The sequence below is a fragment of the Myripristis murdjan genome, chromosome 9 (assembly GCF_902150065.1).
Source record: "Myripristis murdjan chromosome 9, fMyrMur1.1, whole genome shotgun sequence".
Lineage (NCBI taxonomy): Eukaryota > Metazoa > Chordata > Actinopteri > Holocentriformes > Holocentridae > Myripristis > Myripristis murdjan.
In genome coordinates this window covers 3,518,564-3,543,442 of record NC_043988.1, presented here as the reverse complement: position 1 = coordinate 3,543,442, position 24,879 = coordinate 3,518,564, and the positions used below count along the sequence as shown (strand labels likewise).

The following is a 24,879-nucleotide window of genomic DNA, read 5'->3' as shown; positions in this document are numbered from 1 at the left end:
TTTGCAATTCCTACTGGTTGCCAGTAGAGGTCAATAAAGGTCACCAATTACTAAGTAGATCTGAATTTCTGTGATGTGCACAGTATTATGGTTTGTATTTTGTACCGTGTCAAAATGAAATGTGGGCTCATGAAGAAAACAGGCCAGTCTTCAACAAACACTGTTTACTTCAGCACGCTGATGGGAAAACAAACAGTTTTCAATAGTGGTATAGAATCATACATTCAGTAGTAGCCATCTTGACTACTACCTGCCTTGCAACAGTGCCCCCTAGTGGTAAAAAGTAACAGACAAATAAATGATGAACACAACTTCTTTTACTTAACTTTTTTTTAAACTTGACTTAATAATATGTCGAGTGCATAACCAGTAATACTTAAATATTTGTTAAATATTTTGAGTGTAACAATCAAGTCATAACAATCATCTCATCTTTCCTCTAAGGTAGTGCAGGTTATGACATACCACAGTCCTTAGGCTTGGTTTTATGTCAGCCAGAAACACAAGGTACATCACCATTAGCCAATAACTGTCTTGAAGAGTGTTACAGTGTTTCATGGTGGATTTTTCCTTTAAACAAAGGCACACTCTCAATTGTAATAGCCAAACCAATTTCAGTATTTAATTGCTGTCTACATTGGAAACAGAATTACCGTGGACTGGTGTATAGGTTAACAGAAATAGGAGGAGTGATGGGATTTTACATTTCACATAAAAAGCAGAATTGCATAAAAAAAAAACATGCAAAATGTGACAAGCAATACTGACAGACATTAGATAACCAACATTCGACCACACTCAGATAAACGTAGTTGTCATCAGCTCAAGTAGCACTATCTTCACATCACCTGGTTCACTGTCTCTCCTCTGCTCAGTGTGTGTGTGTGTGTGTGTGTGTGTGTGTGTGTGTGTCTGTATGTATGTGTGCACACCTGTGTTTGTATGTCTGCTAAAATTAGGGCCCATTTGGAGGACAAAGTGTAAATGACCTTAAAACTCAATAAGTTGGTTCAAACCACAGGAGCAAAAGAAGAAACCTGCTCCCAACAGTTACAGCTTGGCAAAAAAATGACATGTGATGTGTGTGTGTGTGTGTGTGTGTGTGTGTGTGTGTGTGTGTGTGTGTGTGTGTGTGTGTGTGTGTGTGTGTGAGAGAGAGAGAGAAAGAGAGAGAGAGAGATGTCTTACAACATCGTCATCTTCCTCCTCCTCTGTCATCTTCATCACGCTCTGTCCCGCTGCAGCAGACAGTTAGCACAGGTATGTGACGTCACAAAGAAGACCGTCTGTCGGCGACACGCGCAGGTCCGGACAGGTATGTGACGTCACAAAGAAGACAGTCTGTCGGCTGCACGTACAGGTCCGTGAGCGGCGGTGACGTCACCCACTGCTCCCGGTTAGATGTCAAACAAAAGCAAAAGTTCCGCTGCGTTTAAGGTTGAGAAATGCCTGGGAAAATGTAGCTTCTGTGGACGATGAAGTTAAATTAGTAACGTCGTTACTTGTAACGCCGCTACTGCCCAACACTGGTTGGGGAGGTTATGTTTTATTTAAAGAACTATTTAGGTAGACAACAACACACATCAAGTATTTGACACATACATACATACCAGACACATGGAGGTTTATATAACTAAAGCTTCAGAAAATGATTATAATCAAAAAGTAGGGGGCGAGGAGGTAAGAGTTGGGGGATTTAGATAGATAGATAGATAGATAGATAGATAGATAGATAGATAGATAGATAGATAGATAGATAGATAGATTGATAGATAGATAGATTGATAGATTTACTTTATTGATCCCAAACTGGGAAAATGACCAATATTCATTATGTTTGGAGTTTGTTGGGAGTTAGGAGAAAAAAGGTTTGGGGGAGTTGGGAGGAAACAAAACAAAACAAAGAACAGTGTTAATCATCATCCGCACTCTAATCCACGAGGTGGCGGTAATGCGCCCAGAAGTGCCATCTGACATAAAAAATAATAAATTACACGACGAAGAAGAAGACTATCCCAGAGTGCACTGCTGCTTTGACCGACGTTACCAAACCCGGACTAGTTTACTAGATATGAGTTTAATGTGCAGCCAGTAAATGCGAGGCAAAATACAAAGACCAGATTGAACGCATCAGTAAGCGGAGATGAGCAGCCTGCGGACCATACTGAGCTCCACCGCGCTGGTTGCAGTGGTGGCAGTCGGATATGGGATGTGGTCTATTATTTCTCCAGGAGAGGAGAGGAGGAGAGAGATGATCAAGGTAACTATGTATGGCACAACAGCAGCTGAGGAGAGGGCGACACGCCAAAACAGCTGGCATGGTAAAATCACAACAAAGGACTGTGGGAAATGTAGGAAAACAGGGGTTTAGATATTTGGACTTTGCGCTGTCAGTGACCGACAATACGCTGCGTGTGGCGCTGGTCACGAGTCGGTGTTTTACATGGCAGACATCTGATTTGTTTACGTTGGACACTGACGTTACGCTGCGTGGTGACGTAAAGTTGTGCGCGTAAAAAGAGAGAAAAAAGGTTACTAAAGTCAGAGGGGATGAGAGCGAGATGTGCAACACTTGTAAAAATGAATGAGAGCGTGTGTCATTAGAAGAGCTGGGACATTATGCACATCTCCTGATTTGATACTATCACGATACTTGAGTGTCGATTCAATATTATGCATATATGCAATATATTATTCAATACTATTTTTCAAATTTTATCTTGTTTTGTGGATGTAAAGTTTCAGGAGGCTGTGATTATCATAGAGGTCACAGTAGGTCATTTTATACAGTGATGTCCTCTATCCCCTGAACTCCTGTGTAATATATAACTTTATATAACTTTTGAGCAATGATTTGCCTCCCTGCCAACAACCTAGCATGACATGCTTGGTACCAACAGACCAACAGAAAAAGCAATATGTAAGTGAATTGATTCCACCACCCATATTAATTAATGCCATCAGCAACACCTTTGTTTACCCTGCTATTCAAGTCCAAATGGCTGCTGTGAGGTCTATTGTAATATGCGCTAGAGAGATTTCTCACATAAGGACATAGTTTAGCAAAGACACAATTTGAGAAACCTTGAGCTGTATGCATGTAAACAAACATCAAAAGGAAACTGTCAGGTGATACACTAGGAGAAAACTACAATTGTTGCAGGCCAGTAGTTCCCAAACCAGTCTTCAAGATCCCCCTGTCCTACAGGTTTTTGTTTCAGCTCTACTCTTTCACACCTGATCCATTTAAGGGCTTCATGCTGATTGGTTGAAACAGATCTACCTGAACAGGACATGCATGAAGGTGCATGGACCTTAACTGGGTCAGGTGTGCAATAGTAGAGCTGGAACAAAAAACAGTATTGGATGGTCAAACTTAAAGAGGTAAACAGGCCAATAACTAACTGCAGAAAGTGTGAATGTCCATGCAAACAGATCTTTTTCACAGCAGCCATCTTGACATTAATTTGCAGGTAAGCACAGCTCTTTGTCTTTAGATCCAGCTTTTGTTCACTCTGGCTCACTGGAAAGGCTCTGCTACACCTGTACAAATGGAACGGAACCTTAATTAATTTCATTAATAACATCTGTATTTATCTGCAAATTCATGTGAATATAGCTGCTGTGAAAAAGGTCTGTTGGGCTCTTCAGGAGCATGGACAGCATTGGATTGAAAATCCCTTCTGTTGGAGGCCTGTCAGCAAGACCAGACCAACCACAGGCCATGTCGGTACATGCAACCTGAACCGAAAAAATAAGGCCAAGGAATAAACTTTTAGATGTAAAAGCCTGAAAACAGTAGGGCCCTAAAGCTCTTTGAGGCAGTGATTAACAGCTGTAAATAAACTTGGACTAAGATGTCAAATCACAGTCAAACACTGGAGGAAAACATCCTCTGCTGCACTGCAGGACACCAAACAACACACAGGTCACTTGTATCATCTGCATGAGTGAATTACACAATTGCACCTGTTCTATATATATAGATTTAGCATAAAATGCCTTTTATTGTACTTTCACTCACCTGTGAGATTGACCAGATTGGGTCCAAAGTTTCTGTGCAGTGAAGTCACACTGATGGCCTCTTGACCTCTGACCTCCAGATCTCTGAGTGAAAATGGGTTCTATGGGCACCCATGGCTCTCCCCTTTGCAGACATGCCCACTGTTAGGGACCAAGCAGTAAGGCAATTAGGCGACAGGATTTGTAATTGAGAAAAGTAGGTTTTATTACCCCAAAAAATGCAAATTTATTACAAACCAAGGATTTAAGTGCTATTTTGTTTTGCTAGGCCTATAAGCAAAACAAAACAAATTTAATTTAATATAACGACAACTAAAGGACATGTTAACTGAACCAACTGACCTAACATAGTGGTCTAAAGTTTTTCCCCTGTTTGTTCACCAAGAGACAGATGCATAAAAATGCCTAAATGCATTAAAGTAGATGCATAAAAATGCGGGCTGGTTCAGGATCTGATTTCAAAATATACTTGAATACCTGTGTTTTCTAAAAACTACTTTTATGACACATGAGTGAGTAGATTAAGAGGTGATACAAGTCACAAAAAAATCTCTTCTCGTACTTTTTTCAGCAATTTTGAGCAAAGATTCTGTGCCCAGAAATGTTGCCAAAAGTGGAAAAAAGAGAAGTGACTTTTTGAGGATATCTTCACATAATCACCCCTCCTGCTCCAGATTGGGGTTTAGTTAGATCCTATGTTGCAAGTGTGAAAAGTCTATAAGCTCTCAGGGATCTTAGCTCAGGGCTAGGTGTTGTGTGAAAAGGGATAAGTACTGTAAGTCACTTCCATTAGATGAGCCTAGTGGAGGATAATGGCCGCAGCTCAGGTCTGTCAACCAAACAGGCAGGAGGAGTAAAAACTGAGCTGGTGTTCTGATTGTATCGCTCTACTCTTAATGTGTTAAAGTAGCTTTTAATCTTCAGCCAGAGCTCAGGAATCTATTCTCTTACAGTTAGTGACTGTAAGGAAGTGTCAAATCTTGATGGATGATGATGATAGCACTCAAGAAAATTACTTTTGGTGCATCTTGTGGGCATTTCATTCAGTAATAAAGGCACAGTTGTACTAACATTCCACACTATCAAATTACATTTCTATATTTTAATTAGCACAGATTAAAGCTTAATTTTTCATTTTTTAAAAAAAATTTAGATCACCTTTATCAATATTGCTGAAATGAAGTTCAAATATACATAAATGAATATATGTTAAGAAACAGATTTAATGGTGTTTACTTCCCCTTCCCCTTCCACAGCCCTGTGAAACTGTTTCTGTAAACAGTAATTTGACACTTTTTAATCAGATGTGTGAGCCAGCCCAACACACAGATAGGTTAACATATACATAATTAATCCACGACAGATTGATGTATTGAAATTAAACTAACCTCAGTCCTACGCCTACCTCTTGTTTAATTAACTGTTGGACTGGAGATGAACTCCGTGATTTGCTTGAGAGACCGCCGCCGAGCATGCGAACGCAAGTAGGTCAGTCTTTGCTCGGTTTCACGCAGTAATTCACCAGTCGTATCTGCTTCTTGTTGCACTGACCAACAGAATCTACCTGAGTCGAACCCGATGAGGATGGAGGAGACACGGAAGAGGAACGCACTTGTGATGCAGGCCCTCAAAGAGGCTGCTGAAACCAGCGACAACATTGCAAGAGGATATGGAGGAGCCTCAAAATAGAGAGACAGACAGAACTGTGGCGCCTGTTGACAAGATCTCAAGTTGTCCGAAATGCTGAAGCTATTGTTGTTGAATGTTAAACTGAATATTAAAAAGTTATGTACTACAACTATTACATCTTTCCCATCCTTTTTAAGATATCGGCCATATATTTGCACTTCGGGTAAGACTGTTCAGTGGCTTGAAAGATGAAAAGCAGCACATCTGCAGAGAACTGTTGCTGAGCGTGCCTGTATGAATTATTGCTGGTGTTTCATTGGTATTTGAAAATTGAAAGTAATGCCCTGAAGTCTGCTTTCCATTTAAAGTTGGACATTGGAAATTCCCAGTAGATAGGTCATAATAACAACTTTGTGTTTCACTGGGCCAGCTTGTTAAAGGGATAGCCCACCCATTTAGAAAAATTTGATTATAGCCCAAGGATGCTCTGCAAGGATCTTATGTTCCCCGGGACTATGTAGCACATGATGGGCACCTGAAAAAGATGTTCCCCAGCTCTGTATTTGGAGGGTTTGAGTTAATGTGTGTTAACAGAAGATAGAACTGGGGAACATAGGACTCTGAGAATATAGATACATTCCCATGGGAGTGATGATAATATTGTGATATGGCATACGTGTTGTCTGCATGACAGAAAAAGGATACAGTTTTCTGAACTTACTGGAATGTTGTAGCTGTTCTATTATTTGCCTCCACCTGCTTCGTCATCATATCCACATTTCATTCAAACACCTCACATGAATCAGAATCAGAAATACTGTACTGGTCCCTGAGGGGAAATTGGGTCGGTTGCAGTTGCTTAAATTCTCAAGAGAGGAGTATATTATATGCATATTTGAAATTATGAAAATTGTGCATTTGAAATGTGTAAAACGAATGTGTTTTATGTAGAGATAGGTGCATTAATCCTACTTTGTGCATTAATTCTAGTTGTAAAAAAGGGTGTGCATTATGTATAAATTTGGGCATTATTCCTGGAAAAATATTACAACACTAAATGCAGAAATAAGAAATTGAGAACATGTAAAAAAGTAAACCTATAGGCAAGTCTAATTGACTGCGTGAACTAGCTCGCAGGCTTGCTTTGTTAAATTTTTGACAAATGCTCATTGTTATCATTGTTTAAATATTTTGTGAAAGCACCAGTGACAATCACAATATCAATACAAAGGTAGTCAGTCAGAAATATTGTGGTATTTGATTTTTGTCAGATTGATCAATATACACCTGTCTGCTGGGTTACTGTTGTACATTTTAATCTGGCTGTGCAATGCAGCATCTTCATGGATTTAAATCTTTCTAAATACAGTGGAGACTTGGGATCGGTGTACAGTTTATAACATATGAGTCTCACCTGAGACAGAAGAATGATTTAAGTGAGTTTAGCCTGTTTTGTGACAGAATTCCATTTCCATCGGTACTAGACAGCAGGATTTGACTTTAAGAAATACTCTGATGACAGATCAACAGCAGTTAGTTAAGATTCTCCTCTATTTAGTTACAGCAGACACAAGGCCCTGTTGTTCATGCTGGCTCAGTGGAAAGGCTCTGCCACTCAGAACTGGAGCAGATCTTTTACTAGCATCATTAGGAACACCTACACTACTCACAAAAAGTTAGGGATATTTGGCTTTTGGGTGAAATTTATGGAAAATGTAAAAAGTTCACGCTACAGTGATATTATATCATGAAAGTAGGTCATTTAAGTAGAAGCATACACTGGTGATTTCCTCATCTCAACAACAGTGGTGGATATACCACAACAAAAAATGTCAGTGTTTCAATAACTTGTCATGTGCCCTTGTGCATCAATTACAGCTTGACAACTATGTCTCATGCTGTTCACAAGTCGATTTATTGTCTGCTGAGGCATGGCATCCCACTCTTCTTGAAGGGCGGCCCTCAGGACATTGAGGTTCTGGGGTACAGAGCTCCGAGCCTCTACACGGCGACTCAGCTGATCCCATAGGTTTTCTATGGGATTCAGGTCTGAGAAAGTGCAGGCCACTCCATCTGAGGTACCCCAGTCTCCAGCAGCCGTTCCCTAATGATACGACCTCGATGAGCTGGAGCATCAAACACCTGATGTGAATTTTACCGTTAAACTCCTTGTTAGAGAACAGCAACTTGTGCAAACATTGAACAGTTGGACATGTGCATTCAAAAGTTTACAGAAGGTCACATTAAGTTCACCTGTAAAGGTTATAATGCATTTTAGGTTCATCCTGAAATTTCACCCGAAAGCCGAATATCCCTAACTTTTTGTGAGTAGTGTATGTTTACCTGCTAGTTCATGACATTAACTAGTTAGTCATTAAGGATTCTTTACTTAAATGTTAAATTCATGCATGTGTCACTTTTAAAGTCTTAAGTTGTCTAGTGTTTGGAAAAAAAAAAAAAAAAAAAAAACATTTGATTTGAGTTTTATCAGTGTAGTTTAATACTGTGGTGCCACGCCCAGCAGAAAGAGAGAGCATCCTATTCAGTAACCCACATGCACTGAGGTCTGTTTTCACTGAAGAGGGAAGCTCAGCTAGACTGAGTGGCTGAACACCTTTAATGTGTCGTAGAGAGTTTGAAGCTTTTATGACGTGCATAGACTAGCCTACATCTTTCTGACATACATTCAAGCTGGGATGATATGTTAATCTCCAAAGCCAATTTATGCAACTCCAACACTGTTTAGGCCCCAGTCTGCACAAAACACCATTTTGCAACAGACCACAAGAACACATGTGGACTGCATGGTTTGTGGCCCAAACTGCATGGGATTAGCAGAAGGTGGGCATGTCTGCAAAGGGGAGAGCTGTGGCCCAGAGAACCCATTTTCATTCACACATCTGGAGACCGTGCTGAAAATGCCCGTGCCATCTTTTCACTCGCCAGAGTTTAGCCTAACTTTGGAGCGATATTTAGCATGACATGTTTGGTACCAGTGGATTCCTCACATTGTCTAGTTTCATATGATACCAAAACCTTAACTTTAAATCTGTTCAGTTATAAAAAAAAAAAAAAAAAGTTTGAAGAATCATGAATCAATTTTCACCCCACCCCTTCTATACATCATTTGGGCCTTTACAAGATCTAAATGATGTATTTATGTATTTCTTATTTGTTGTTTTTTTTATTAGTTTTTTTTTCTATTATTGGTATGTTTTTGTCTTTGTTTCAAATTAATTAGTTTGTGCTTTTGCCCCATGATGATCACATACCACCAGCTGTGAGTGTTTATCCGCCTTATTTAGCACTTCATCTGTGTAACACAAACACACATGGACACATGCTGGTACAGCTGATGTGGCAGCTCAGACAAGTCTTTTAGAGCTCCAAAGGAAAATCATTTGATTGCATACACATTACGCGTGTATGAGTGTAAATGAAATTAATAATTATTGTAATTTAATATGGAAATTATAGAAATATTGACATATGGAACCTATGGAAACATATGGAATTATACATTATGAGTATATGGCTATTTTATAGATACACATTCTATAAATATTTTGCAGATTTTTCTCATTTGTCTATTAAAAGGTTCAGAGGTGCAACGTCTACAGCTATTCTGTAGATACATTTTAGTACACTTTATTTTTTTTTATTAATCTTATAGGTTATATGTTGACTTCTTTTGTTATTTATCTTTCATTTTTCGAAAGATATCTATTCAAGAATTCTGTGTGAAAGAAAACTACAACATCCACACGGCTCTTCATCGGCGCATGCGCCACAGAGGCATTTCCGGGTATTAGATGAAATATAAATAGGCTGGTTTACTAGTCAGACGTCGTCAGAGAATAGGAACCCAATGATTCCCATATGTCCAGTAGTCTCCTTCACCTATGGTGAGTATTGTTAAACCCGAATGGGGAATAAATGGCATAGTTGTAATGACATATTGTTAAGTTTGAGAGCAATACCTTTATGTTTGTAGCTTGTCCTTGGAGATGCTCCTTTTAGCCTGTTGCTAACAGCTAGCTTAGCGTTACCTTGTGGGTCTGTCCTCCGCAGTGCCCAGCCGGCTTGGTGAAGATGCCAAAATGGCTACCGGCAACTACTTTGGATTTACCCATGGCGCTGCTGCCCAGTACAGGTAAGCAGACCCTGCTTGTCGACTGTAACATGCCCGGGAACGTATCTGACCATCAGGGTTGCTTGTGTGTTGTCCAGTGTGTTTGCGGACGGTCTATATCTCTCTACTGTCATTGTCTCAGATTGGGGGAGGGGGCGCTTAGCAATATGCTGCTACTGTCCTAATGACTGGAAGCACTAGCTCACATAAAAATAAGTCCTAATACTAGCATATATCAGCAAATGTCAAATACTAGCGTCATAATATCCGAGCTAACGGAAACCTAAGCATTTGCGTTGTCAACTTTACAAGAAATGTAACGTTACACTGCCAAGGATGTCTTCCAATGCTCACTGTTGGATTTGTGTGTCTTAAGGCGAATGGGAATAATGTTTTTTTTTGTTTGTTTGTTTGTTTGTTTGTTTTTTGGCTGGATGGAGGGTTTACATTGGTGTCTTAATAGATGTGCTCGTCATTTTGTTGTGCTTTTGCATATTAATCTTACTAAAAACTGCCCCGATGGTGGATGTGAAGTGTGATGTGAAATATTACATGATGGCTCCTTAAAGGCCTTTTAATTAGGAGATCACTGAAGCAGTGGATAGGGACATGAATATAACAAGGGTGACAAGCAGGAGTTTCATGGAGGTTGCATATGATCTGAAAGGGAGTCTTTGCTGCTGCTATTATGGAATTTCAGTCAATCAGTTGAATTATAGTGTGACAGATGGAGGAGGGGAAATGTAGACTTCTGCTCAAAGAGCCCATATGTACCAATTGACTTTATAGTCTAGCTTCTCCAGACCACGACCCGCCCTCAGCTGCCTGGTTTATAGAGGGAGTAGGAGCGAGAGATTCTCCCTAAAATGATTAGGAACTATCTAGGTAATGGCAACACACTGGCAAGATTAAGAGTTTGGGTTCACAGCTTTTATTTCGCATCCAATGCCTTTGAGTTGGGCTAGGACGGTGCTTATCTCTTGATTCGATACTGTCACAATATTTGGGTGCTAATTCAATATGTATTGTGACTCAGTATTACGATTCATTGTGATTTTTGTTTTTTGAATTCTAGTTTGTGGAGGTAAAGTTTCATGAGGCTTTGATTATCCTAAAGGTCACAATAGGTCATTTTATACAGTGACTTCAAGTTTTACACATGATTCAAATGTGGCTCACTGAATCCACAAGAGTCTCAGCTTTCCAGTCAAACCCAATTTATGCAACTCCAACATTGTTTAGACCCCAGTGTACATTTGGACTGCATGGTTTGTGGCCCAAACTGCATGGGATTAGCATAAGGTGGGCATGTCTGCAAAGGGCCGTGGGTGCACAGAGGACCCGTTTTCATTCAGACATCTGGAGGACAGAGTTCAAGGGATCCCTTTTGAAAATGCCAGTTTTTCCCCTCACCAAAATTTAGCCTATCTTTGGAGCAATATTTAGTCCCCTTGCCAGCAACTAAGCATGACATGTTTGATACCAACAGATTCCTTAAGTCGTCTAGTTTCACATGTTACCAGTATCTTGACTCACATCTATTCAGTCATAAAAAAAAATGATCAGACAATATCAACTGTGTATCATGAATACTGCAGTAAATGGACTGCATTTATACACTACTCTTCCAGGCTACAACACTGTTCAAAGTGCTTTACAATGTATGCTTCACATTCTCCAACACACGCTCATATACAGGTGGCAGAGGCTGCCATGCAGCTTCCTTAGGGCGCCCATATCTTGCTCAATGACCCTCAAGGTGCCACCAGAAGTAGACAGGGATCAAATTAAGGATGTCAAGTTCGAAACATTTCAAACGGTTTTGAGGTTTTTCAAACAGTGTTTTGAAACATTTCAAACCCACTGCCTGAACGCTGCTGATGGTCCTTGTTTGTTGTGTGTGTTCTTTTTTTAAATGTTAAATGTTATGCACACATTCTTCCTCATAATGTGTGTACCTTCAGATCAATGTTTTTTCTGTTTAAAAAAAAAAAGTAAAATAAATAGATATAAAATTGTTTTTTTTTCACTGTGGGCCAGTAAAATGGAAAAGCAAATTCACTCACTTCATTGAATTCTTGATTTATTTTCCTACTTTATTTTGCCTTATTTAGGGTGAAACACAAGGCCACAGAATCGCATGAATTGCGTTTCTGTTATTGTGAGCCAGTAAAACAGAAAAGCAATTGATACTGCTGCTTCAGTGAGGTCAGCATAATCAGGTGAAAGTCAAATCAGTCAAAAACATCAGTCAAAAAAAGCAAAAATGCCGTTCAGTATTCAGAGAACTATTGGACAATTGTGGAGATTTCCCTTAGCAAAAAAGCAGGCATTGCTAGCTGTCCTTTTGTTTCCGTATTATTGTTAGAGGTAACGCTGACATAAAGATGTTAAAACATTCGGTAACCATATACTTATTATACTGCCCTCATGTGGAAGTGACTGAACTGAATGTGCCAAACTCGCACGAGAACACAAGCTTTCGTTTTACTAGGCGCTGGTAACAAGGGTGTGTGTTTGTTTGCGTTTATTTATTTGTTTTTGTTTTTTAAAGGACAAAACAGTCAGAGTATTTGTTTTTTACTCTTTTGAGACAAGTCAAATAGAAGAAAAACAGAAGAAAAACAATCACATGAGTGAGGTGTCGAAACAGAAGTCAAACTCTTTCAGAAACAGGAGTTTGTGGCACAAGGTGAAATGTTTCGATCTTTGTGTCAAACTTGACATTTTTGCCCTCTGATTACAAGACAATCACACTCCTCCCTGTTTTTTCCAGCAATATTTGGCTGGCTGAAACAGAAGTAATATTGACTGGATATATTGAGTAACTCTGTAACTTAAATAGAAGGGATAAATGACTGTAATAATGCTGTGGTGAACTAAATAGCGTACTTTCTCCATTTTCATCTGCTGTGTTGGTCTGTCTGGTTTCAGTAGGCTAGACAAGTAATTTTAGGATCCTTGAAAGGTCTCGAAAACACTTGAATACAAATGAGAAGCAAAACATTTGTATGACCCATTGGGATTCTCTCTGTACTGGGGTCAGCTTTTGCATCCATCAAACTGTCAAGCATCAAGCTAATTACAGCGAAGTGATTCCATTTCTGCTGGAACATAAAGACCAGCACTTTAGATTCACTTTGCCAGCCAGGACATCATATTTCCTCTGCTGTATTTGCTCGTTCTCTGCCAGTCCAGGCATCCTCCTCCTCTTGCCACAATTCTTCTGCAGTGTAGTCTATAAATATAGTCTATAAATATGCTTGGTTGTTTGACTCAGACACTACGAAATGTATAATTGTGAAATTTTGTGATGCCATTTTATCATACTGAGCAAAGTAGAAATGTTCCATGTTGGAGGGTGTTTGCGTGGCTCAGTTAGAAATCCAAACGTAAGAAGGCTGTAGTTGGATTTACTCACATCTGTCCACCGATGACATCACACTGGAGAGCCTTTTGGAGGGGCTTACTTGGAAGGGGTGGGGTGATTGATGAGACAATGCTACCAATGGTGGAATGTTTTAATATCCATCAAAATATTTGTCTGTATTTCTGTCAGAATTTAGATTAGACCTTCACAGAGTCACCGTATACACAGCTCTGTTTTTTGCAGCAGGGCTGAGGCCTAGTCTGTGTTCAGATTGGACACAGATAGTCATGTTTGAATGGTATCTGTTGTGCTATAAAGTGGACCTAAAGCAACCTATCCCATCTACACAACTAATTATTTGTTAAGAGGTAATTCATTTTGGTGGCTGCTTTTATTTATTTAAGGTGTTTTACTTCAGTGCTTTCATGCTTTGTATTTGAGTTATTTTATTGATGCATACGGGTTCTTGGAATTGTTTTGGAAATGAATTGCTAGCACATTTCCCGCAGCTGAAAGCTCATTCATGGGGAGCCAAGTCTATTCTTTATGGCATTAACAGTCAGGGCATGGCTCTTTCTGCTCCGTCAGCTTGGTGGCCCATATACTAATGCATTGCTGTTGCACCACCACTCCCCAAAGTTTTGCCTCTACCATAAAGAAAAGGAGGAAAATTATTAATTTGTGTGATTTGATCATGGAAATTGTTGATGAAAAGTGGACTTCATGTACAGAGAGATTTGGAATTTATTAAATTTTATAGCAAAACGTCAGTGATATCCAAAAATGCATTTGACATTGCTCTCGCCTGCTTATTGTATATAGCTATACAGGTGCCTCTGTGGTACCCTCCTTTGCCATAATTGGTGTCTTCATAAGCATTTTGAATTTCAAGGAAACACAGTACTAGGGCTGCAGACTAACTTTTTCCACTAGCAACACTGGTGCTGCTTACTCAGATTGTTGACACTGTCACTGCCCCTCTTGTGAGTCTGTGGTGATGCAATTACTGTAGCCAAGTAGTTGCAAATAAAAAAAAATTGGGTAGAGTGTGATCCCTTTTCTAAATGTGTTAAGCAGTCCCTCCAGGAATTTGATGTCTCAATCGCAACATTTAAACTAAATTCCACCAATTCCTTTGAACAAAATTGAAAGGTCACTCAGAATTCAATCACTGCAACTGGCAATAATCAAATGTATCGCGGTTTATTCTATGTGAGATGTGGTAAATGATTATATTTTGAAAATTGAATACAAATTGTCTCAATTTTTTTAAACCACTGGTGTAAGACTTGCTTTGGCATTTCACTTCTCTTGCTCTCTCCAAAGGCTCTGTCTCTCTCACAGACACACATGCACACTGACATACGCTCGCCCGGTCAGTGGAGGATAGATACACCAGTTTTACTCCCAGCACCAGGTTACGACACCCTTGTAAAGTCTGTCATTGTAGCCAACTCATGGTAAAAGCATGAGTACCTGGTGTTTAACATTACATTGTAAATAATCACTCTTACTGAACACTGACTGGAGACACTGCTGCCTTTTGTCTTCCTGTTTGGTTTGGGGGAATCTGCAGTAAAACCTGGAGCAGGTCTTTGAGTTGTTTCTTTTATGTTGGTGAAACTGGATTGGACTGTGGGATGATTTACATATGTGTACGCATGTGCACGTGCCAGCATTGCTCTGCTTGCTTGGTTTAATACACCTAGTGAAAACTGAATTGAGTTCTTGAGTTCTTCAGCCTGCTGAAGGCTAAATCTAATGTACTAATTCTAAATTAAATACAGCTGGCACCTACAGTGCCATAGAAAACAGGTACCAACGTATGTTTGGACTATTGGCATCAACTTGGTACCAAAGTATTGGTTCTTGTGACATCCTTAGTGACTGTATGCATCAAAGGGTTAAACTGAGCATCTAGTAAGTGCTTTAGAGGAGATTTCAAATTATCAATGTATTTTGTGTAGCACAATATAACAAAAAAATATCGGGATATTATTTGTAGGCAATATTGCCCAGGCCTAACAGCAACACACAAATTTGACAAATCAGTCATTCCTCATGAGTTTCACCAAAAACGTAAAGCCAAATGGCACCACACTCACTTCTTTGTTTTGGTTGTAAACAAGCTGGCATGTCTGACTGGAAGAGTTCACAATTACCAAAAAAATTACTGCTGAAGACGGTGCAAGGCAATTCTCTGTTTTGTACGAGAGTGAAGTTGTTTTGCACCATGTGCAGACTTGTGGTTGAACGCATCCAGATCTCTGGCAAATGCTGAAAGAATTAAGGTAAACAAAGTGATAGAGGCATGTGTGTCTGTTTGTGTGAGAAACTGTGTAAGAAAAGGAAAACAGGCTTGGAGTTTGGAATAAAATGTTTAAAAATGGTGTGAACGCTTGATTAAAAAGTTGCCAAGTTGGATTTGTAATGGAATTGAAGTGTGTGTGTGAGGAACAGTCACTGAGTAAAGTACAGGAGAGAGAAAGTGGTTAAACGCAAATAAACTCGTATCTTGTAAATTGTAGGCTTCTCCAGAATGAGGGAAATTAAGGTTAGAAATGATTATTATTGAGGTTAAGCATCTTATAACACTCAGAACAGTGCTGTTCTCACTGGAACCAGTTGAATTAGATTTTTAATGAATCACACCGACAACAATAAATGTGACTTTTTTTGCAATTTTCACTTGCTCCTGCAATTTCATCGCAAAAAATATGAAATGAAAATGGAAAGCATTTTTCCTAAGTAATCCTAGGCTCAGACATAGTTCACCAGCCACCCCCAACCTCACTAACCTTTAACCCTTCTCTTGTCTTGCCCTACCAGTCAGCAGCCAACTGCCGGGGTAGCCTACACCCACCCCACCACAGTGGCCAGCTACACTGTGCACCAAGCCCCTGTGGCGGCACACACCGTTGCAGCCGCCTACGCCCCCACCGCAGCCACAGTTGCCGTAGCCAGGCCAGCACCGGTCGCTGTGGCGGCCGCTGCTACTGCTGCAGCTTATGGAGGCTACCAACCGACCCATGCCGCCACAGACTATGGCTATGCCCAACGCCAGCCTGAAGTCCCTCCTCCACCACCGCCTGTCACCTCCCAGAACTACCAGGTATATTGTATTTTTGTTTTCTTTATCTCCAAGGCTGATTTTATACACAAATAACTAGGGTTGGGTACCGAGAACCGGTTCCTATTTGGAACCGGTTCCTAACGTCCGGTTCTGGAACCGTTAAGGAGATTTTTGAATTTCGATTCTTTTTTCGGTTCCGAGTGCCCGCACTAGTTTGTTTTCAGGGCGTGTATTACTCCGCTTGGCGTCCTCCGTGCCTCCGCTAGCAAGAACATCACTTGTCCGAACATGGACCGCAAAAAACACCCGAAAGTCTGGCTTCATTTTAATTTGAAAGAGGACGGAGTAGCACAGTGCAACATCTGCGAAAAAACAATTTCTGCCAATGGAGGATGCACGACAAACATGACAAAACACCTTCGCCTGCATGGTGTAACACTAATCGAGTATGCTGTGTTTAACTCGTTGCGTCGCTCTCCTGCTCCCGTTGCTTCCTCCACTTCGGACAGTCAACCTTCATCACCAGCCAGCAACTCCTCGTTGCAAACAGAATCAGGTACATGGAAATTATGGTTGTCTTATTCTTGTCTTATTATGTGGTGAAAAGGCTGCATCCCCTTTCAGAAGTAGACTTGGCGTGGCGACTTTTTTCACGAACATGGCATGTCCTTTCGACAACGATCCTGTGGATGAAGGTGCAGTGTTACTGCGCAGAGAATTAAATATTCGTCGGGAGATGGTTACAAGACGCGCATAGATGTTTTACCTGTTTGAACAATGTTTTTATATTTCATCTTAAGCTGCTGCCAAGTGCGTTTCTCCCCCGCGGCATTGCACCTAAATGAAATAAATTAATAGGCTACCATTCAAGCAGTTTTCCCCCTGTAATATTATTGCGATTGCAACGGACTCCATTTAAACTTACGTATTGACCCGAGCAGGAATGTTCTCTCCCAGGCCGTCTCCCTCTCCTTTGCCGCTGCAGCGGTGTTGCATTTTTTATTATTATTATTATTATTTTGAACATGTTCAAACTCGCTGTATGAATGCATTAAGATTTCCAATTCAACTGGGGTGAAAAACGCAGCCCGACGCATCCCCGTTGCCATGGTGACTCGTCAAATCGGGGCTACATTGACGCTGTCTTTTTACAGCTGTGGGTCACGCGCTTACCTCCAGGTGAAACTACTCCGAGTTGATCAAACTGACTCAAATCAGCTGTTCTGGAACCCAAAACTCAGAGTTTCCTGTCTCAGAGTAGATCCACTCAGAGTTCAGGGTAAGACTTGGAGTTTGTTGAACCTGCTTCATGAAACGGACCCCTGGTAGCTACTTGTTATCTACACAGTAACAGTTCAGATTTAACTGCTGACAGATTTGTCTTTGGCAAAGTGCTCATTTCATTTGAAAACATCACTATATATGGACACATGTTAAAGTGTTTTTGTGTATTTGTTGCACATTGCTCTTATGCTCTGTTCAAAAAATTTACTAGAGATATCTTATGTCTTAAGAAAATGGCAAATACTTGACATCAATATGTGCACTTTTATATTGTGTAATTAGACCGATTTATGTAATGTTTTACCAATGTTTACACCTGCAAATGTACATTGTGTAGCTTTTTCAAATGAAAAAATTCTCCTGATAAATAGGCTGTGACCTGTTGACCTCCATCTCAAAGAATCGGAATCGAGAATCGTTTAGAACAGGAATCGATAGTGAGAATCGGAATCGGACTCGGAATCGTTAAAATCCAAACGATACCCAACCCTACAAATAACGCATCTCAAAGAAAGATTCCTTTTTTTTCTTTCACATGTCATCTTGATTATCTTTATCAGTTTGGGTATCCAGCCTGAATGTGAGTGTTTAAATATGGGGTCATTAGTCAATTGTGTGGTAATTTTTCTCACAAATGACCTGGATCTTTTACAGGAACAATAATCTGAATTTCTAGGACTCTAATCTGAATTTCTGGGACAACCACATGAACAAAACTTGCTCTAATAGTGCGGTTATAAGCCTAAAATCCCTTAGTTTCTTTGAACTCTGGAAAGAAGTATGAAGGGAATGATGGCACAAAGATCTAACATATGATTTATTAGTAGTTTCAGCACACTCACAATTGATTTAAGGAATAGGTCTAGACCTTTTCCTGTCAGAGGACAGAAAGAAAGTATTTGATCTACAACTCCTCTTTGATTCCCCTCAGTCTTTTCAAAATTACCTTCTGCTGGCCAGATGCTTTCGTTATTGTTAAGCAGCTGAATGACGCAAACAGCCTCTCTTTCAATCTTTTGATCTTTTTTCTTGCAAACTGGAGTGACAGTATATCTTGTAAATGGCTTTGGAAGTTACATATTAAAGCCTGATTAATCTTGTTTTTTCAGTGATATGTTTTGAACTTACATAATAGATGCCCTATATAAAAGAATAAACGCCTTCCAACAGTGGTTGAAGAAAGACCCCCTTTTTTGTCCCTGCCTAAGGCCTCTTGGATCCATAGGGTTTGGACAGAATTTAGATAATTTTTGTGGACAATTTTATGTGAGGAACTATTATCTGAAACACAGTGGTGGCATATAAATTAAAGCAAATTGTGAGGAACTAATTTTGGGGAACTTGCATTCCAGTCAGTTCTGTTCCTCTTGCACATACCTTCACAAGCTGTCACCTTCCTGTGACTGCTGATTGGTTGGTAGCCTTAACAATGGCTGCTGTCCTGCTTGGCTGCTAAGGCATGGCTGCATATAAATTTTAAGATTCTCAACAATTGGTTCCTTTTTGATGTATCCCAGTTGTGACAAAACAACTGGGGCCAACTGTGATTGGTCTGTTTGTCTGACATTAACATTAACAACAGGCGCATAACAGAACAGCTACAACAGTCTAACAAGATCAAAAAGCTGCCTCCCTTTATTGTAATGCAACCTTTAAAACAAGGAAAAGAACATATCACAATTTTACAATATCCAAAATCCTAGATGCTATGTAGTCTCATGGCATGATATTAATTTAATATTGATATATTGCCCTACCCTAGCAATGATATTGTAATGGTTTTTGTAATGTGACTTCTGTTTTGTTGTGTTTGTTGTCTCTGCAGGATTCCTACTCTTATGTTCGCTCTACAGCTCCGGCTGTCGCTTATGACAGTAAGCAGTACTACCAGCAGCCCACTGCCACAGCGGCTGTTGCTGCTGCACAGCCACAACCAACTGTGGCAGAGTCCTACTACCAGACAGGTATGCCTGACATAGCCTGGGACTCAACTACAGGCTCAGTTTACTCTACTCATTCTCTTCATTTACTCTTCTGACCTATCCATGTTCTTGAGACTAATTTTTTTTCTTCATAAGTGTACTCCAAAAGAGTAGTCCTGGTATTTTCATTTATTTTTCAAGACATTAAAAAGATAGACAAGCCAATCAAGACATGAACCTAGGATGATTGACTGCGAGTAAATGTTTTGCATACAATGCTTCAATAATTATATTATCTTCTGAACTCTTACCACTTCAGTGTGATAGGGTGGCAAATCAATAGCCATTTAAGTTTTTTTCCCATCACTGTGATGGGTTTCTGTCATGCTGGGGAAAAAAATAAGGGATGGTGGAGAAGTTGTCCCCTATAGAAGTATGACTGTGTGTATCTCATACACTCAGAGGACTGGAGATATGTGTCCATCATGCAGTGTGATTTGGATGAGAGAAAATGTTTCTTCACTGAGATTAGCTCCTTCAGAGACTGAAGCCTAAGATATAATATAAAATATAATTGTGGCATTGTAGGTTGTGCGGCCTGGAAAATTAATGGATTACCACCAGTGGGCTAATTGCCTTGAGCATTTACTATATAAAAGATGGTATTGTTCTGTTTGGCGATCAGCTGTGTTACTGTTATTAAACCCTGTCGACAGATTTCCACATGAAGTGCACTAACATAAGCTGTACACAATCAATATGTCATTATGTCAAGCCGATCTACATACAGTTGGGTGTATGGATAATACACAGTGCACTGCGATAAATCTGTAGGCTGGTCGTGTGGTTTGAATAGTGGGACTGAATTCTACTTATGACATTATGTTTTTTGTTGTTGTTTTTTTTGTTTTTTTTTTTACATGCACTTGCATGTATGCTCAGGGGAAAAGAAAACAAAAGTATCTCTGAGTAACTTGATGCCTCTTTTTATTATGTGGAAGCAGCCTTGTAGGAGCTTTTGGGTATTGAGGCAGAAGGTAGAACCTGGCCCAGTGCTGGTTTTAACTGGAAGCAGCCACAGACTACCACTCATTTTAAGTCTATAAAGCCATTTGTATCATATATGATACACATTTTCAATTCCGTTTTTCGTTTTCAGTTTCAATACTTGACCAAAATACTGTTGTATACCTTTGAACACTTCCCCTGTTCACCCTGGACCGTACCATTGGCACTTCAAGTACATATCATATATCATACACCAGAAAGGTCGTGTAATAACATGTTTACTTTTTTAAAATATATTTTGTTATAGGACTAAATAAAGGGTTCAATTTAAAAAAAAAAATGGAATTTTCTGCCAATTCTTTCATAGTTCAGGCTTTATCGGGTTAAGCAGATTAACAATGTAATACGGCACCGTAACGGTAACATGCACCTAAAAATGAAAATTTGGTCTTTATGTACTCACCCTCATGTCAAACATAAATATTGGGCCTTTGGACCTACAGTGCAATGGTTAGGTTTCAGTTGGATTATGTTGTTTGGAGAATTTGTGTGGATGTACAAACTTGAAAGATGTTGCTGTTGTCATAAAGTTGAGTAGATGATGGCCAGATTTTCAGACCTTGTCAACAGTTGGCCCAAAAATTGGAACATTGATGATTTGCATGTTTTATTGCGAACTGTTCCACACTAACATGCCTTTTGTATTGCTGCTCCTGCCATAAATGCTGCTCTAACTTTTTACTTATTAACTTACTTTATTTACTCAGATCTAGGTTTATTTTGTTTTAATAGGCTATAGGTTATTATTTATTTTGTTATATTACAGTCTATACTACCGAGACCTGCGTACTGCAATTTGTTCCTTCATGTTCTTCACACTGTGAATGACAGTAAAGTTCTTGAAGTCTTGAATTGTAGAATTTGCCTGCTCCTGTGAGTTTAGAAAGATTTATTAAAGTTTTTCTAAACTAATTACATAAACTGAAAAATGCAGAGCCATCAAGTGAACTATGTAATTTATGTAACTTGGTGGAATTATGCATCTTCTTACTGTATGATCTAAGGGGTCTTAGCATCATTTGTGGGTAATATTGACTTAAGTTTTTTTTTTTTTCTTCATTTGAGAGAGAGTTCTTGAACATTACACACTGTGTGCATGATGAAAAAAAGTCATGAGCAGAGTATGTCCAATGGATCCAATCACCCCTTCTGTTTTCTAGCTCCTAAACCAGGATACAGCCAGGGGGTAACGCCATACACGCAGACTCAGCAGACCCGACAGGTGACTGCCATCAAGCCGGCTGCTCCCAGCCCAGCCACATCCACCTTCTCCATCTACCCAGTGTCCTCCACTGTCCAGCCAGTGGCTGCCGCTACGGTGGTCCCTTCTTACTCCCAGAGCCCTACGTATAGCACAAATGCTGTCACATACTCTGGTAAGCTCTCAGATTCATTTGGGTGCTGTCTGAAATAGTATAGAATGGGGTGGGAATACCAGAAATCCCACGCAAACATTTCATTAAAATCCTGTGTTGTGGTTGGGAGATTATCACTGTCTATTGTTATTGCTGTGCTTGCTTTAGCAAAACGAATGCAAGCATTCTTCTTTACATCTAGTTTTGTGGGGCTACAAACTATTTTCTTTGAGACGTTTAGGTTGACAGGTGTTTGTGGATCACAGTGATAATTGTGGGACAATACAGCTATGCCTTTGCCTTAGTTTACTTAAGGAAACCTGCTTCCTCAAGAAGTAAACTTAGAATCCCACTGTAAGCAAGAACTGAGAGAAAATGAGCAACCACAGGAAGTTAAGAAAATGTAAATATGTCATTGATGGCAAAAATTAACTTATTAAATAAAACTCTACATTAAGGCCTAGTCCAGGAAAAACTGGACTCAAGTCCTACATCTGTGCCCCACCTGCAGAATTTGTTAAAACTGTGTCCACACAGACTGAGAGAAAAGGATTACCGCCCAGAAACACTGCAAACATCACAAACACATGCAGAGGAAGCAGTAGAAAGAGACTCAGCAGTCAAGGTTATTTTTAAGTATTGCCAGTTGATGTGGGTGTGTGTGTGTGTGTGTGTGTGTGTATGTGTAGATAGATAGATAGATAGATAGATAGATAGATAGATAGATAGATGAAACAGGAAAATCCTGCATTACCCTTTTAGCATTATTTTATTTGCTCATGAGTTTGATGTGTTTATAATGTTTGCCCTTTGGGATAGAAATAAACCTATAAGCAGACCACTGATCCAGCTGGCTACATTTCTAATCCTGAACACCACAGTGGTTTAGAACAATTGAATTCGGATGTGCGCTCCCAAAATTCTGCTTTCATTTTGGTTGAAGAGGACTCTTACAGCAAATGATAGTGCCAGGAGGTTGACTCAAACATGTTTTACATAAGCTCATGTACTAAAGAGAGATGCTGGCCTCTACAGTGCGACTGTTTCACTTGCATTTGCCCCAAAAAATAGATCTGTGTGAACCAGAAAAATTATTTAAAAGCACAGTGTGTGAGTAAAGATTACAATCTACTGTAATCGTTTTGTTACAAACATATCGACCAAATAAAAAACGACTGTGATTGTTAAGACAGTGGAATGTGAAGTTGCGAAGTTACCTCAAGCTTTTAGTACAGCCTCTTACCAGTCATTTTAGATGCGACCATCAGTTGTGTGTGATGTGATTTTTTTTTTTTTTTTTTTTTTTTTTTTTTTTTTTTTTTTTTTTGATGTGTGCTATTGCACAGGCTTGTGTCCTTCAGCACACATACACAAACATACATGTGCAGCACAAAAACATATGCAATAAATTGTTAATAAACTGTTACTTGAACATTTATACTCCTACATTTCTTTGTATATGCATAATGTGTTTTTTTTTTTTTATGTAGGACCATGTGAAACCTTGAGGAAAAGTTAGCATAGGGATTTTTTTTTTAATCTGACTTTGCTTAAAATGGCTTTGAATACTGTTTATAGTATCCTTCAAAGTCAGAACTGAAGAACCTTTTTAATAGTCTGCAGAATTATTGCTCTAAATCAGGTTGATGCTCCCACTCCCCCTCTCCCAGGTACCTCATACTCGGGCTATGAAGCAGCAGTGTACTCAGCAGCCTCCACCTACTACCAGCAGCAACAACAGCAGCAGCAACAGAAGCAGGCGGTAGCAGCTGTTGCAGCTTCGGCAGGATGGACAGGCAGTACCTTTACCAAGAAACCCCCTTTCCAAAGTAAGCAGCTGCGCCCCAAGCAGCCACCCAAACCCCCTCAGATCCACTACTGTGATGTCTGTAAGATCAGCTGCGCGGGCCCACAGGTGAGTTACAATTATAATACTGACAATACTTTTTTGTTTTTTTTCCTTTGCTTTAGACATTATTAGAAATAATCTCTATTAAATGGCGCATTTGCAAGTAGGGTTGGAGAATAAAATCAATTCAGTTACAAATTGCAGTTTTTTTTTTGTTTGTTTGTTTTTGCCACGCTGACCCTGTATTGATTGTCATTTAAGTTAAAAAAATTAAAATCATAAAAATTTAAAGTCTAAACTATCACATTTAAATTAAATTACATTATTTATTTTATTATAACTATGTTTTTTTTATGTTTTTATCTTTCATTTTTTATACATGAATAACTAATTGTAAATCTCAGATGTTTAAAATTGTGCAGTATGCATTAATGAATTGCAATATTGATAGAATTGCAGTAATTACATAATTGCAATACATATCAAAGTACCAAGAATCATATCATATCACAGGGTACCCATTGATTCCCATCCCTACTTCGAAGTACACCAAAATAACAAGGTATTTTCTTAATAGAATAGTGAAGGTGTACAATACTGAATTAGTTTTCCACTGTATTTTACAAGTTGGTTTTCAGAACACCTGCCCACATAGCTAATGAGAGAGGTTCTTTGATGCTACAAATATTCCATACTGTTTTCCAACAGGGTTGTATGTCATAGGCCAATAAGTCAGATGAATGAAACATTTGAGTGAGGTCAGTAAGAGGATAAACTGCAATAGATTGTGTTATCCAGAATTTAATTATTCATGTGTTTTGTGCAGCTTGATGTAGCCTCAGCTAGTTGGGTTGAGTGCTGCTTTAAACACTAGCACCTCTACTATAGTGAAAAATGTCTTATGAAATAGCTGTGACTACAGTTTTCACAGCATTTCTGTTTAAAATACTCCATTTCATACTTACTTTAGCGCTGTGGGGCTAGTCAGATGATTTTTTTTTCTTTTAACTGCACATTATTTTGCTTAAAATACATTTTTGAGATTTTTTTTAATTTTTTTTGTGAAAGCATCATGTGTTTCATGCCAACTTGAGTCATGCAAATCATCAGTGTTCCAAATACATAAAAAATTCAACAAGTGTTACTTGCTTTGTCTCTCCTTCCACACCTTAAA

At 39.3% G+C, this 24,879-nt stretch overlaps 2 protein-coding genes across 3 annotated transcripts in view; both read left to right on the top strand.

Moving 5' to 3' along the window:
- The first annotated feature begins 1,993 nt into the window (after nt 1-1,993).
- Nucleotides 1,994-6,816, top strand: uqcc3 (ubiquinol-cytochrome c reductase complex assembly factor 3). The gene is made up of 2 exons (XM_030059326.1): nt 1,994-2,260; nt 5,581-6,816. The coding sequence occupies exons 1-2, from the start codon at nt 2,144-2,146 to the stop codon at nt 5,710-5,712; spliced, it is 249 nt and encodes an 82-aa protein (XP_029915186.1). The 5' UTR covers nt 1,994-2,143; the 3' UTR covers nt 5,713-6,816.
- Nucleotides 6,817-9,454: 2,638 nt separating this feature from the next.
- The window catches only part of zfr (zinc finger RNA binding protein), a 31,039-nt gene continuing 15,614 nt past the window's right edge, over nt 9,455-24,879 (top strand). For both annotated transcript variants that reach the window (XR_003928710.1, XM_030059325.1), the window contains exons 1-6: nt 9,455-9,557; nt 9,724-9,805; nt 15,984-16,266; nt 19,337-19,475; nt 21,662-21,877; nt 23,527-23,771. Coding sequence is in view for 1 of the 2 variants with exons in the window: in XM_030059325.1 (XP_029915185.1) it covers nt 9,521-9,557; nt 9,724-9,805; nt 15,984-16,266; nt 19,337-19,475; nt 21,662-21,877; nt 23,527-23,771 (1,002 nt within the window). In the remaining variant the exon portion in view is untranslated. The remainder of the gene's footprint in view (nt 9,558-9,723; nt 9,806-15,983; nt 16,267-19,336; nt 19,476-21,661; nt 21,878-23,526; nt 23,772-24,879) is intronic.

Coding starts and splice junctions, on each gene's coding strand:
- uqcc3 (XM_030059326.1), top strand. CDS start 2,144: ATGAGCAGCCTGCGGACCATACTGAGCTCCACCGCGCTGGTTGCAGTG. Junction 2,261..5,580: donor GGAGGAGAGAGATGATCAAG/GTAACTATGTAT, acceptor ACTGACCAACAG/AATCTACCTGAGTCGAACCC.